Source organism: Cloeon dipterum, chromosome 3 (genome assembly GCF_949628265.1).
Source record: "Cloeon dipterum chromosome 3, ieCloDipt1.1, whole genome shotgun sequence".
Taxonomy (NCBI): Eukaryota; Metazoa; Arthropoda; class Insecta; order Ephemeroptera; family Baetidae; genus Cloeon; species Cloeon dipterum.
Window position 1 is genome coordinate 15,383,695 of NC_088788.1, and position 14,986 is coordinate 15,398,680.

Here is a 14,986-nt window from a genome sequence, read left to right on the forward strand (position 1 = left end):
GTTATTTATTGCTTTTTGTGACTTGTTTGTTATGAATAATAAAGGAGAGAGCGTCAATATAAGTCAAACACAGAAATTTATTTTCCAGGAATAAACTTGCCTCTATTCGAAATTGACGAGACGCGGAGACAGCTTGATTGGGTCGTAGTTTGTAAACACGCCAAAAAATACAATCGATTGCCACCGAATCGAGGGGAGCCAAACGCGTCACTTTTGCGTCAGCTACTCGAAATACACGCGAATCCAATATCATAGCTGCTGCTTGCGAAAAGATTTCTCGTCTCGGCAGATATATGCTTACATTGAAAATGCGTGCGAGAGCAGGGTGTTGCGCAAATCGAACTCGCAGGCAAACCCGCACACATACGCACGTACGTCATCGCACGGGATGTCATTCGATCTGTGCATATCTCATTTACTTCGTCATTATACTCTGGCTCTGCACTTGCAGCACCAGATTGCGAGTGAGCTGCCCCAGTTCAAGCACCACTGCAGACACACATTTGTATGTGTTTGCGTGCCTCTTCTGCGTCAATAATACAAACTAGCGCACTCGCAAACAAGGATTAGCGAAACAAACACTGAAATGGTGCGCGTCAATAATTTTTCGTGCGTTCTTGCTTTTTTAGAGTTGCGATCTTATCTTTGATCGATTATCAGTTTCAATGTCAAACTGGGGGATTCTCATTTGATGAAGGAATGCGAGAATATCCTGAAATATGAAAGATGACACAATTTTAATTATGTAACCTTTCTTTGACAAAAAAAAAATTATTAGCTTGAAAAACACCCGGTCTTTCAACAATCAACACAAATAGTCTTTTCTTCTTTTTATAAGGATTAGTTGAACAACGATCTAATTTTTAAGATCTTTCATTAATTACTGGACGTCAGACGAGAGTTATTGTTGATTCGTTTGAACAGGAATGAAATAGGAATAATTACAAAATCCTTCAAGATGTTAAATAGGAAAACAAAATCTCTGAGAGTAATATAACATTTTTACAGGACTGTATACGGCCAGGAAATGTAAATACAGTTTAAAAATGTAAACGGGGATGAGAAAGACTAAAAATAAAATTTATTCAACAAACAATGTCTCTCTCTATCTCTCTATAAAATTGTTGAGTTAATATTTCAATTTCCTGGCCATGCAATTTTGGAAAAGTAAATTTTTCCGTCTGGAGATTTTATCTTCTTTTTATTAAAAATCTTAAAAGGCTTCTACTCTTCAAATTCCCTTTGGATTTAAATTTGAACAAGAAAAAATTGGTTTAACAATCCGATATGTGTTAAATGAGTGATTATTGACATGGGTTGTTTCTAGGTTAGCATCCTTTAACTCAAAATATTTATTTGGACCGATTAGATTACCAAAATTGAGATTTCACCGTAAATTTGGCCTATTCTGATGGGAAAGTAACCGACGTTTAAAAAATTCCCACACAAAAAGAAAAGAAAAATTGCTATAACCTTTCGTCAGTTTCGTATTCCATATAAGTCGTATACTTACTGTCAAACTAAGCCAATTATCAGATTATAGGTTGCATAATTAGTTCAAAAAAATTTGAGGTTGGTTTAGCCACTGCGTTTGTTCTTTTTTCTACTAAAACACCTTTTTTATTTTAAAAATATAGCTCTTGTTTTCAGCAATACAAGAAAAAATTCCTTATTAAGCTTTATAAAACATATTTTGTAAAAAACCATATCAATAAGATGCAATCGAAATCAACAATCAGGTGTCCAGTTCCTGCTGCTGATCATTTTGTTTCAAAAACTTATTATTATTATTTATTATATTAGACACCAACGGTGTACAACACAGAGTACATTATATAACGATATTATTTAACTGCAATTTCTTATATTTCAAAAACTTATGGGAAGCTTTTAACAGCTAGGAAAAACTGTTGCCCCTCTGAGAATAAAAAATATGACGTTTCTTAAACATTTGACCATACTTCAGCACTAAATAAAGTATACATATTGTATGTCAAAATTAAATCCGGTTTCAATTTTGAAAATTTTTAGGCTCTAATATTAACTAGAAAATCCGTAATAAGTTGGAAATTACTGGAAACGCAATCATTTGCATATATGGACTTGGGTCTATCAGGCGCTGATAACGATCAACGCAATCAAAATCGGAACGAGCGTAGTTTATTGCAGGTTATTGCATTTCAACGATTACCGGGCGGAGTGAAAATTGATAAGGATGCACGGGGCAACGACAGAGGAGGTGCTGGAATTCCATTCCTGGCCAAATTAGTGCAAAAAGCGATAAATTTTGCACCTAGCTGTGCTATTAGACTAATTAAAAGGGTGTATGAAATGCTTTGAGGTGCTAAGGAAAACATTCCGCGAGCGTTGGGGCTTATTAAGGAGTTCCGCGAAGAAACCTCCTCAGCTCGATCAAAGGCAGATAAATAGCCCAAGCGCTCTTGGCACAGCTCAAAGTAAACCAACGACTATACAAGATGAAGACGTTCCCCATTCTTCTAGCTTTGGGTAAGTCTTAATTTTTTTAACTTTGACTCTAATTTTTTAATAAATTAAAATTATGGAATATATTTTATTCTTGTAGCTACTTTGCTGGCCACTTCCGTCTCTCAAGAAACACCAACTCGTGAGTATCAAATTTTCCCTTCAAAATCGTTTCTTGCTGTTGTGCATTTAAAACTGCTAAGATTTATATTCTTGTTTATTCTTGCTAAGGTCAAATACAAAAAAATTCAAATAAATTTACATTTAAATTGAATTGTGATTTTAATTTCACATTTCTTTTTTTACCAGCTACCCCATCTGGCTGGTTCAGCGTGAGTTTCAATATTAATATTAAATTTACTCAGATATCAATTAAAAAAAAATTTTTCAGTGTCCTGAGAGCGATGGCTATTTCCCGCACCCCTTTGACTGCACCAAATACTTTGTTTGCGTGCGCAACAATGCCTGGATGTTGACCTGCCCGCCGGCACCTAGCAGCGTGCTGTGGTACAACCCTGAGAAGCAGGTCTGCGACTATCCTGAGGCTGTCACCTGCACAGCCTCGCCGACGGGCAAAACCTTCTAAGCACGCTGCGTCTACGATTTCTGGCCCACTGCCGCTCTCGCAAAATACCTGTGATATGAAAATGTATTTGTAGATTTTTATTAGTGTTCATTTATTTGTTGAATAAAATTTAATTTATATTTGGAATTTTAACTTTTATTTTTTACCAGTCCAAAAAAAGTTTAAAGTAAGCCACGCAATTTTGGTAAAATAAAGATTGAAAAATTAGGAAAAGATCAAACACATGACGTATCCCATGCTCATTTTTAAACCCGCTATTTTATCATGATGTTTTTTCCTGCCCCGCTCTTCGTGTTAACTACATTCCCCTAAATTTCGAAAATATCATCATTTAATTGATTGCGACATATGTTTACATAATAAGAGGTCAAATTTGCATGGAAAATTTATCACAAGATTCATTATATAAGCTAATATCAAGATATTTTGAATGAATGTAAAAAGTAAACAACATTCAAAATACTTTTTATGAGCACTCTATTAACGTCTGTTTCATAAATTTCACCATTTTTTGCTGTCTTAAAAGATTCTTTGAAACATTTTGAAGAATTTTAAATGATTTGACGCCTATCTTTTCATTTTATTAATTTTATTATTTTTCTAATGCAGACTAAAACAATCACATATTTTTTGTCTTGTTTATTGTTGTCCCAAGAAATATATAATAATAGTAATCTAGACAATGCTTTTTAATCTTTGAGATTATATTTAAAGAGTATATTTGAAAATCTGAATTATATGTATAATATTGTACTATATTTTAAAAAGATTGAGTTTACAATTGAAGGGGGAAAAGTATTATTTAATTAAAATATCAAACAAACCAAGAATGCCATGACTTTCTTATGTAATAATCTTGTAATGAGTATCAATAAAAGCTTCACCTGGCTGTTTTTAAGTTGCAATAATATAAGATATTAATTACAGAGAGAAAAATCACATCTTAAAATGAAGTGAGTTTGACGTCAATCTTCCTTATCGATTGCCACTCATCGAATTTCTTTAAACAGATTAGTAATTTCAAAATTTAACTTGTTTAATTGATATCCTGACCCTGCCGTCGATAACGAAACCACGCAAACATATAAATAGCAGTGATTATTGTATCGTGGCTTCAGACCAACTTGAGAGAGACAAGAATGAAGACCTTGTGCCTGCTCGTTGCCCTAGGTACGCACAGCAAACACTTTCTAATTACGTCACAACTATTAATTTCCAAATTTCTTGATTCCAGGGGCTCTGATTGCTGCCACATACTCCCAGACCACAAGCACCCCTCCCCGTAAGTCGAAAAAAATAATTTCTGTTGGATTTCTTTTTAACAACGCCTTTTGATTGCAGCAACCCCTGCTGATTGGTTTGAAGTGAGTACATAATTTTATAGAAACGCATTGATTTCTAATTTTCATTCTTGACATCACAGTGCCCTGAACCTAGCGGCTTCTTCGCGCATCCTTATGACTGTGTCAAGTACTTTGTGTGCACCAACAACCTGGCTTGGCTCCTGAGGTGCCCGCCCGGCCCCAACGGCGACCTATATTTCGACGCTGAGAAGAAGGAGTGCAACTTCGCTGACCAGGTCACCTGCCTAGCCACTCCTACCCTCAAGAGCATGTAAAAACTTGACATAATCCTGACAACGAACATCTCAGCATAAATTATTTGGAATAAAATTGGACGTGATTGAAAAGTGAGTGTTTTTTGTGGAAAAACCCTCAAAAATTCCAACTTATCGGGGCACTCGAGATAACGGTTTGAAGGGCGCAATATTCAGTTGGTTGAAATATAAATCTCTGCAAAACACTTGAGGCGATAACAGAGTTGCAGCTTGTGTCTTTTATCCGTGACTCGCTATTCTAGGCTATTCTTAATAATGCTTGACGGGAGCAAGGCAAGGATTAAATCAGAGCTGTTCCTTTCTTCCCGGGAACGTTTCAATTTCAGCTCTGAATGGGGATGAGACGTCCATCGGCCGGTCGTAGGGAGTCAGCAAAAAGTTAATGGAGCGGCACTGATCATCACCGGCTGATGTAGCACAGCCGTATAGCCCAAGAGCCTGTTTTTTCCTGTACTACCAATCGATGTCGGCATAGCTTGTAAATTACGTCGGTACACATTTTTACCGCTTGCAAAAATAGAAAAGTATTGCATTCATTCTTGCGACCATATATATTTTATCGATTCTGGCCGGCACAAGCGAAATACAATCCATCTACCTACCACGCGTCTGACGGCAAAAACAAATTTAATAGCATACACTCGCGTTCTCCGTAAATGCACCAGGAAATCTAATTTGGAGTCTGTGCCGGTGCCGATTGAGCATTGCCTCTCGAATTTAATTAATTTGGCGTTCTCGTCTTTCACATTGAGGTTCGCCTGCTAAGATAATTGAGGAAAATTGCAGTGCTTATAGAGGGAGCTGTCTATTTCCGAAAATCAATGCGGGTGCAAGGATGGAGAGTTTCAATGTGCGGAGTTTGGGTTATGAGATGTACTTATTAAATGCACTTGACGCTTGTTATCTTTGTTTACACTTAAAAACAATCGTGTCAGTGTATACGACGGGCTCAAATCTCTGCTCAATAAGCGCATGTTATTTAGCATTCATTAGTTAAGATTTGTTGGAGCAGCTGCTATTCAAACGTCATCATAATAAGTAAAATCTAATACAATAATATGAAGCATTGTTCAACTTTTTAACATTAATATTTTTAAATGAAAAGAGGATTGGTTTTACAAGAGAAGGGCACCTTTAAATCCAAAATTGTGATATTGCTATCATATTCGAGAGCGTTTGAAAAAAATGACCATTTTCCAAAGTAATAATTTCTATTATTTTTATGGTTCGCTACACGCACGGCGGAAAGTAGCCAGGTTTTTCATGGAGAAAAAGGCTTTGTATTGTAATAAAAAAAATTGCTACTGCCCCAAACCGATCCCCACAAGTTTCAGTCGAATCCTTTGCAATTGTATTAAATTGGCACTAAACAAAAACCCATAAATATGCTCAAATAAAAATTACCTCTAAAATTTTTTGTTAAAGGTCTTTTCGTATAACCAAGCATGATGCTATTATTAATTATTTCATATCGGAAATAAAACCTTTTGTGTGCAATAGTTCTTGAAAAATTCAGTTGCACGCTCGTGCGCTCATTAAATTTATTACAGTCACTGCTAACTACACATCCTCACCCGCGAACAACAAGCAAGAATTTAATCGGTGCTTGCTACAGAGATTGACGACTTAAAATTCCAAATTCTACGTCTCCTGATGAATGCTTGCTTATTCCTCTCGGCGGAGTGCTGGTTGGGCAGAATCATGCATATATTAAGTTTCCACGAAGGGTAGTAAATATGGCAAAATAAAAAGAAAGAAAGAAAGCTGTCAGATCCAGGCAAAACAAATTTATTCACCCGTGAAATAAGGAGTACAGGTTGGAATTTCCAGAAATGATCCCTAATGAGCCGGAGCAGGGAGCCTTTCAACGTGCGTGGCGACCGGTCCGTCGAGGACTGCGAGAGAGAGAGAGAGAGAGAGAGAGAGAGAGAGAGAGAGAGAGAGAGAGAGAGAGAGAGAGAGAGAGAGAGAGAGAGAGAGCTGGCTGAGGCAGCAAGCAAGCACCCAGGCCACGAGTAATTTATCGATCGCAGCTGAAAATACGCGCGCGGCACTCCTCGGCCCAGCCGCTCGCTCTCTCGCTGGAAGGCGTCGCGCGCGCGAATCGCAGCCCGCAGGTTGCTGCGAAAACGCCGAAATACTTGCCTGTTCACTTCCTTTCTTCCTCTCCCGTTGCTGCTAATGCTGCTTTCTGCATTAAAACATACCAACTACTCGCGTTTGTTTTCCCCAAAAGCACTGTTCGCGATGTGCCCTGCGCGAATCCGAACTTAGGAACTAACACGAGCTAGACGAATGTTTTTGGTTGGTCGATTTCTTCTTCAGCGATCTTTATTACGATCGAAATCAAAATAAATTTGACTTTGCTAGGGAAGTCATTTTCAAACAACAAAATCCATGTAAAAATTTTTAAAAGATATCTCTAGAAAAACTAAATTTTCCAAACATTTTAAGCAATGAAGTCACAAAACTGTTCTGTAGCAGTCAGGGTATCGACACTAAAGGAAAAATTCGTATTTGTTCAGTTCATTCCAGTGCTTGCTTTATACAACTAATACATTTTAAGATTTTTAATGGTCTCCCAAATTGGTTTGTGTTGCAAACGAATACCTTCCCTAGTAAATTCAAATTTATTATGATTTCGATCGAATAATTATCGTTTAATCAAGAAGTTTATTAAGCTGAAATCTAATAAATAATTCCACACTGCCAATGCAATCCTTCGATGAAATACAATCTCGACAGTTATCGCAAATCATTTCTAGGAATATATTTTTTCCCTTATTAAATTCAAGTCTAGCATTCCACACGGAAATGTATCCTACTCCATTAAGTTTCTCTCAGAAATGCGGCTATTGTGAGCGTCGGAATCGAGTCACATCTTTTTTTGGAATTCACGAGCCGCAATTTTCATTTCGCTTTCCGCAAAGAGGATTGTTTCTGTCGAGAACGTGCTCTTTTTCACGGCGATCTTCTGATGCGATCAGCGAGCGTAGGCAACCAGCTCAACTGGCCAGCTCACATGGTTGCATAACAGCGTTATTTCCTGCTTCTTATGTTACTTGTTACGCGGACTACAACGTTCATATATCATAAAACGGATTTGACAGACCTTTTTGCTGTGTTCTTTTCCCTGTGAGCGGAATTTCGATAGTTGACTTGTGAGAAACAATCAAAATGATCTCAAAAACATTACTCTTCTCTGTTTTTAATCTTTTTAAGCTTAAGTCGCTGAGACAGTTTTTTCAAACGAAATTTGATACACGCTGGCAGTGGCTATCTCGCCTGCCTGGCCAGCAAAAATTGTTTAATACTTTTTTCATTTAATTGAAAGCAAGAGAAGAACATTTAACCGATGACGAATCCGATTTTATATATCAAATTGCCTTTTGGCAATGAAATTGAAGTGTCAGGCGAAATTTAATCTATGTATTAATAATTTGTTGTTTGTCTGTGATAAAATTAGGGTTTGTAATAATTTAATACATGGTAAAATCAACACACCTCGCTTATTCCATTTTTAGGCGCACTGCAAGCTGTCGAGCCTTTTGCGTCGCAAACTCCCACGCAATCAAGAACGAAAATAACCAATATGTCATTCATCTATTAAAACTCTTATTCACGTGTTTGGTGCAAAAATACCCGTTTAATTGCCTTTGGCGCAAGTCTAATCCTACTTGTTGATTCTTGGCAAAAAGGCGGCTGGCGCGGCCGTGGCGGGCGAGTGAGCTCAATGAATCCGGATTTAGCTGCCGCCCCCACAGCGCCAAGCAACAGGCTGTGTATGCTGTGTGCAACACCCTTTCCTCACTCACAAACACACGCTCACGATAATGACGAGCCTCGCCGCTCTTTCTCTCCCCCTTTTCACCGGCCGAATTTTTAAATTGGCCCTGCTGACAGAGAATAGAAATAACGAGCAAATTCATGTCTGCCGCGCGCACCAGCTCATTATTATGCTGCCTCGAAAATGGAATGAGAATCCAATTTCCTTTTGCAAGAGGAGGAATGCGCTCTGCTGAATATTTCCATCCACTCTGATTAGTCGTATTTTGGCGGATTTCCATTAGCAGACCAACCGTGCTTTTCTTCTTCCAGCCTTTCGACAGAATGTCCGAAAATATGTGATTTTCATTCCATCTTCCACGTATAATATTCAACACTAAAGTTAAGTTTGAATGAGATCAAAATGCTTTGTAGCAAAATTAGGCATTAAACCCTATTTTACTTCCCCATATCTGATCTTTATTTCCTGATCAAGTAGAAAATGAGTGGTATTTGACCACCTGATCATTAGAAGGGGAGATTTGGGCAAAGAGCATTTTTTAATCTCAAAATTATTGCACTTTTTGTAGTTGTATTATTAATAAAAATAAAGAAGAAATAGAAAACCCTATCCATGTCTGATTTTAAAGTTGTGAATTTCATATTTTGCGCTCTACAACATGACAATTTCAAAAATATAAATCTCACAGTAAAATCGTTTTCAGATTTGTGTTCTTTCGTAAAAATTCTACCTGTACCTTGAAGATCAACAGTTTAGTTGTTGAATTTGACGGTTTCTTAACCGATTTGATGGTCATATGTGGCTAACAATAAGTTATAACAAAAACATCAGCAGAATCGCAAATCGCCTAACTCCAGGCCGGAAATTCATTGCTTCCAGAGACTCTGGCTCACTGATAAGTGCTTAGATAAATAGTTGGTACTGCAGGATCGCTTGATTATCTTCTCACTTGACATACGAAATGTATACTTTGATTCGAGAGCACGTCCCATTTTCAATCTGGTTTAGTGGCGAAAAGGTCAAAGTTAGACGCTGCCGCCCCCGTGAAGGATGCGCGCGGAAACGGGCTTCGTTGGCAGCTAGGCGAAAATTGCATTACTTGCTTTCTATGTGAGCCGGGGCTAATCAGGCAAATGAAGGGTCGCGTCGTCCCATGCGAGCCGGGTGAGCACCAGCGGCGCAAAGGTGCCAAAGGAGCCGGGCGCAGAATTCAGCCTGGCTACAGCTGCATTAGCACGTGGCAGACTCATCGAATTTCGCGGGTCGCTGAGCACAACGGCGGAACGAGCGCACCAATTGATGGATGGATGCTGGTGAACACTCAACTTCCGATCCACGCCAACGACCGAAAATAATCGATTTGCGCTCAGTGTCGGCATTTTCAATCTGCAAACGCGCTAATTTGCTGACAAGAGCTTCTCAGTAATTTACTAAAAGCTTTTGTGTTCAAAACTTTTGCAAACAATCTTTTTAGTCTGTGAGTGGGGGCAGAAAACTCAAACAAAGTTCTCACCAAAATGCTCTCAGAATTCAAAATTGTTTTTGTTTGTGCGAGCCGAGGCATCGCTGGGGATGCGCAAAACTGTGTTCCCAATGATGTTCAGGCCATGAAATAAACACTTTAAAGCAAAATGGCGCATTTTTAAAATCGGTTATTACTGCATAACCAGTATGTCAATAATACAACCAAGATTTCTACTGAAAATCTCTCTAAATTTTACGATTTGCTAAATGTGCCACGCCTCTTTTTATTTTTTGGGGGATCACGCCTTCATTCAATAATTCCGTGAGTTATGCCATAATCCAGTAGTTCATAGAGAATCCGGTGGGCGTGTTTTTAGAAATAAAAAAATAGTAAGTGATGTTATCAGATTACGAATTAATGTGCGATTCTGTCTATCATAATTATTCTTATATTAGCTTCAATACACAGATATCGCTTTTATATATAATATACTATGTAAAAAATCGACTTTCTTGCAGCAAAATTTTATTCTATCTACACAGGTTGTTGCCAAAGTGTTCAAGATTAAATATAACCCTTTTAAATCTAGCTCGCAAAGATTTTCTTTCTCATCAATGATCACACAAGGTTTCTCACCGAACGGTAGCCGCAGCTGTAATGGTTTCCACCAAAGTGGAAGCCTTAGTAGGTAGTAAAGCAGAGATTTTTTCTCATTCGGCGCACCCCACTTTCATTCTGAATTAATTCGTTCCCGTCTCCTCCCTCACGATCCGACTCGTTCGGTGAACAAATCGACTCTGGCGCGCGGTACATAATGGGTTTCTTCTCACTTCTCTGCCAGCTCCTGTCAATATTTGGACGAAATCGAATTAAAGCTTTCTCAGAATCGATTATGTAAAGGTTGGCTCGCTGGCGGGTTAAGACGTGATTGTGGAGATATTTCTACTTGCTATTCATTTTCAGTGAACATTGAAAAACCTTAATTTTACCCATCTGCACTCACAACATCATAATATTGGCCAGCAATAAAAGGGTAACGTCAAGCGGAATAACTGGACGGTGTAGTTTTTTTAAGGGTTGTCAACTGTCTTTTTCTGTGCATCTGTTTTTACATTTAGAAGAAAATGAGCACGAATCACACAATTTTAATATCTTATGGGGAAACGGAGAGTCAAATCCCTCAAATGGTTTAGATACCAGACTTTATTGTTTTGCCTCGAGGTTGAACTGGAATTACATAAGAATTCAGTCAAGAAAAATGTCAATAATGCGTATTACAAATAAGAATTTCAGAAATTTATAAAAGTAAAATTCAACTAAAATTGTATAGTAATAAAACATAAATTACACATTAAAATACAATAGGTAAATATAATATTATTAACATCACAGCAATAAGATGTAAATTGATTAAAACAAATCTTACCCCGGTAAACGGGTCGGGTCAGTTATGAGGCGAGAACAATATTAATTACACCAGGAATATTACAGGCAAGGTCAGCGTACTGCAAATTAATAAATAGTCATTTGGTATTTGAACTTTAACTCACTGCGTACAAAGTTTAAGATATCATTTTAAGTTTTCTTACGGGCGTGTGATGAGCACTGAGTTTCACTGGCCTTGCGAGCGTTAACACGTAGCTGCTTAACGCTCGGCTGATATATTGGGAATAATCACTTTATCACAAAACTAGCAGTGCGCATGGGCGCACAGGTGAACTTCAGGGTAAAGGTTAACACCATTAGGTGGAGGCACTACAATCTTATAGCCACACCTACAATCATCTACACCGCTCTTGGAAGCATGCTAATCAATGGTTTTTGCAGCATAACATTAGATTTGTTTGCTTTTTCTTGCATTATTTTCTTTGCTTTTTAAGAAAATCGCTTGGAAAAAATGAGTAAAAATAGTCGAAGTAGCTTCAAAAGCAGTCTAACAAAACCGTCTAAAAATACACTAAAATTCCCAACCTTATTAATTTGTCGTTTGTTACTTGGCAAAAGAGTTGTCATGCATTGTTCCGGTGTTTCTGCACATTAAAAGCAGAATGCCTATTGGAAGAGAGTTTAGATTAAACCTATCAAAAGCGTAATGCACTTAAACTTATTACGTTTTCCAAAGAAGCGTTTAAGCTAGTTTCAAATTAGTCAAGAGGCTTTTCAATCAACAAATAAATTCACTCTTTGTTTCCTGCTTTTTCCTGGGAGGCCCTAAAGCCAACAACACACTCGGCATGGAACGAGTTGAGGATGCGGGAGAGCTTTTTTCCGGGCAGCAGCACTTTATGTCGCACGCGTCTGGCCGTCAGTGTGCAGCTGACAAACTGCCATTTTCGTCCGGCGACTGAGACTTAAATTCGGCCTCGCCCACCAGTATTTATCGATTGCAGGCCACCACAGCAGCCAGCAAATACAAACATTGACTGAGGAGCGAGAGTGGCCTGTGAAATACACGCCGCGTTGCTGACCTCTGACGTAATTGGCACATTAAAATTCGTCGTGAATGATAAATTCGAGTGAGGCAGCGATCGAGGCAGTGGTGTGAGCGCCGAGCTGCCGAGGCTGGGCGAACGAGAGAGATCGAGTGCGGTGCGCGTGCCTGGCTCGCTCGCTTGCTCGCTCGCATCCCCAACCCCCAAATCGACCTGATGTGCTGTAGTGAGTGCCCCTGGTCGGCAGGCAGTCAGCAACAGGTCGTGCTTCGAGCGAGAAGCCGCGCTCTCCGCTCTTTCGCACAGGTGAGCCAAAACACAGCCAAATCAATGGCCCTGCCCCGAAATCCGCTGCGGCTACTTTTCCTTCCTTTCCACTCTGTTCGCTTTACTCTCCAACTCTCGACGACCAGGGCTCGTAAAACGAGGCTCGCTGCTGCCTAGTTTCCGGGACGATGTTGCAGTTCATTCCACCATTTTTGCTAATTTTTTTTAACTCCTGTTTTTACAATTAGCTAAAGTAGCTTAATTATTAAGTGCTTTGAATCGAGTTCTAATTTTACAAAGATTATTAACACTCAAAAAATTAAGTATTTAATTTTAAATAATTTCTTTTGCATCTTTGACAGAGATTGTTTAAGTTTTATTTTAACAATTTGAAGGGAATTTATAGCTGCCATTTTTATGATATAATTTGTTTGAAATCCGCAGCTCCAAAATTTCACGGTAATCATGCAGTGCGAACACTGTAATCCTATTGAAAATATTATTATATATTTCTCCAGCGAGGAAATTTACTGCATAATTCTAATACCATCGACGAGAGAAATCAAAATCAAGCGAAAAATATGGAAAATCCGTTAAAATCTGAAATTTAGTTCTTTCTTGGCCCTGAGTTGATAATGATACACTGTAGAGACTTGAAAGTGTCACTGTGAAATCCTTGTTACCAGTGCATACACAAATCCCTTAAGGCTTCAGCTAAGCCATAATTCGTCTAGGTAGCGAGAAAAATTGCGTCCAGCTCAACAACCAAACGCGAATTTCCTTGTTGCAAGAAAAGGGCAACAATCAATTCGACAATGCAAAATTTGGTTTTTGAGCGATGCGCAATTTCAGCGCTACCAATTGATGCACTAAATATTTGAGAAAAGTGACTGAAATTTTTCAATTCGAGAGGAACTCTTATTTTATTTCCAAAAAAAAAAAGTTTTCCAAATAGGTTTTACACCGTTTAATAGATCTCGACGAAAAAATCTAAATCTGCCACAAAAACATGGTCTAGCACTTTAAATATTAGAGAAATTTTGCAAAAATTTAATTTTAATTGTTGCTAGCAAAGTCTCTTTTTGATTATTTCACATTATTAAACAAATTGCTACAATTCCCCATTAGATAAACTACTTATTATAGCCAATAATTCTAATAATTTTCAGTTTTTGTTCCGTTTCAATCCAATTTAACTGCCCTAATCATCTGAATGTCAAATAAACTGTGGGAAATTGTAAATTATTGCGAGAGATAGCTTACTGAATGCCTTAAATTATCTCAGCATGGTTTCAAAAGTATTCACTGCTATTAAATTAGAAAACTGCCGGCACTGCTATTAAGCTGCAGCATCAACCGGAACGGCATAAAATTGCGCTATTAAAGCCAAGCGCTATCTTCTCAAGATTGCAAACAAATTAAAATTCTTGCAACGGGCTTGTTGCAATCATACGGTCGACTGCAAGTTTGCAGGACATTTCCATTGCATTCTTGCTTCATCAGCATATAGGATGACCGCATACGCAGAGTTGGACTCATGAGTAGGATTTGCACGCTGCTAATGCAGTTCTACCGCGCATAATGCAACGACATTTGAATGCGGTCTGCAATTATGCGTCCATAGTGAGCCTCTGTTTTGCTTGCGTGATTCGAGGATCATAAACTATCACAACGCGCAATCCGCCCCTCATGAATATCAAGCGTGTCTGACCGCAATGCTTCAACTTTTTCCTTTTGTGCGAGACTAGTACAATCCGTTCATAAAAGTTATCTCACAGACTTGGCTAGATTCCTGTTTGCTGGAATAATTTAACTCGCGAGATATTAGAATTAAATATTCATGAGTAGGGTTGTGAATTACAGATGTGCGTCTAATTTTGATTATGAATGATGCAATTTTGAGCCACTTTTATAAGACAGTCATTAAATCCTCAAAGACTGTTAAAAATCGTCAAAATCGATCGTGAAGCCAGATTGACACCATTTATATGCATATTGGTTTTAGTAAGTTAAAAGGTTAACTTAATGTTGAGATTTGATCATCATTAATAATCTCAAAGGCGATTTTAAAAAAAGGATTTCTGGTTATTAGATCGTTGTATTTTTCAATTTTGTTGGTCTTGTAATTAGAATCAGATGGTTTAAAAGTCCAGTTTAGCCGGTAATCATTTTCTAAGTGGAAAATTTCTTAAACAATTTTATCCCAGTCCAGATTTCTAAAGAGCTTGGACCAAGAAACTTTTCAATCATTATATTAACGTTTATTGTTTATGAAATGCCAAATTACAGTCCAAGAATATAATCCGTTAAAAACATGAACAAAGGCAAAAAATGATAACTTTAGAAA

The 14,986-nt window shown here is 38.0% G+C and overlaps 3 protein-coding genes across 9 annotated transcripts in view; all 3 read left to right on the top strand.

Moving 5' to 3' along the window:
- Positions 1-2,416: 2,416 nt before the first annotated feature.
- Positions 2,417-3,196, top strand: LOC135939896 (peritrophin-1-like). The gene is made up of 4 exons (XM_065484503.1): positions 2,417-2,508; positions 2,585-2,626; positions 2,794-2,816; positions 2,876-3,196. The coding sequence occupies exons 1-4, from the start codon at positions 2,478-2,480 to the stop codon at positions 3,068-3,070; spliced, it is 291 nt and encodes a 96-aa protein (XP_065340575.1). The 5' UTR covers positions 2,417-2,477; the 3' UTR covers positions 3,071-3,196.
- A 926-nt stretch (positions 3,197-4,122) lies between these two features.
- Positions 4,123-4,760, top strand: LOC135939709 (major mite allergen Der p 23-like). The gene is made up of 4 exons (XM_065484221.1): positions 4,123-4,240; positions 4,305-4,352; positions 4,412-4,434; positions 4,494-4,760. Exons 1-4 carry the CDS (start codon positions 4,210-4,212, stop codon positions 4,686-4,688), a joined length of 297 nt encoding a protein of 98 aa, XP_065340293.1. The 5' UTR covers positions 4,123-4,209; the 3' UTR covers positions 4,689-4,760.
- A 7,796-nt stretch (positions 4,761-12,556) lies between these two features.
- The window catches only part of bma (SCY1-like protein bma), a 51,654-nt gene continuing 49,224 nt past the window's right edge, over positions 12,557-14,986 (top strand). For all 7 annotated transcript variants that reach the window (XM_065483435.1, XM_065483436.1, XM_065483437.1 and 4 more), the window contains exon 1: positions 12,557-12,678. The gene's annotated coding sequence lies outside the window, so the exon portion shown is untranslated. The remainder of the gene's footprint in view (positions 12,679-14,986) is intronic.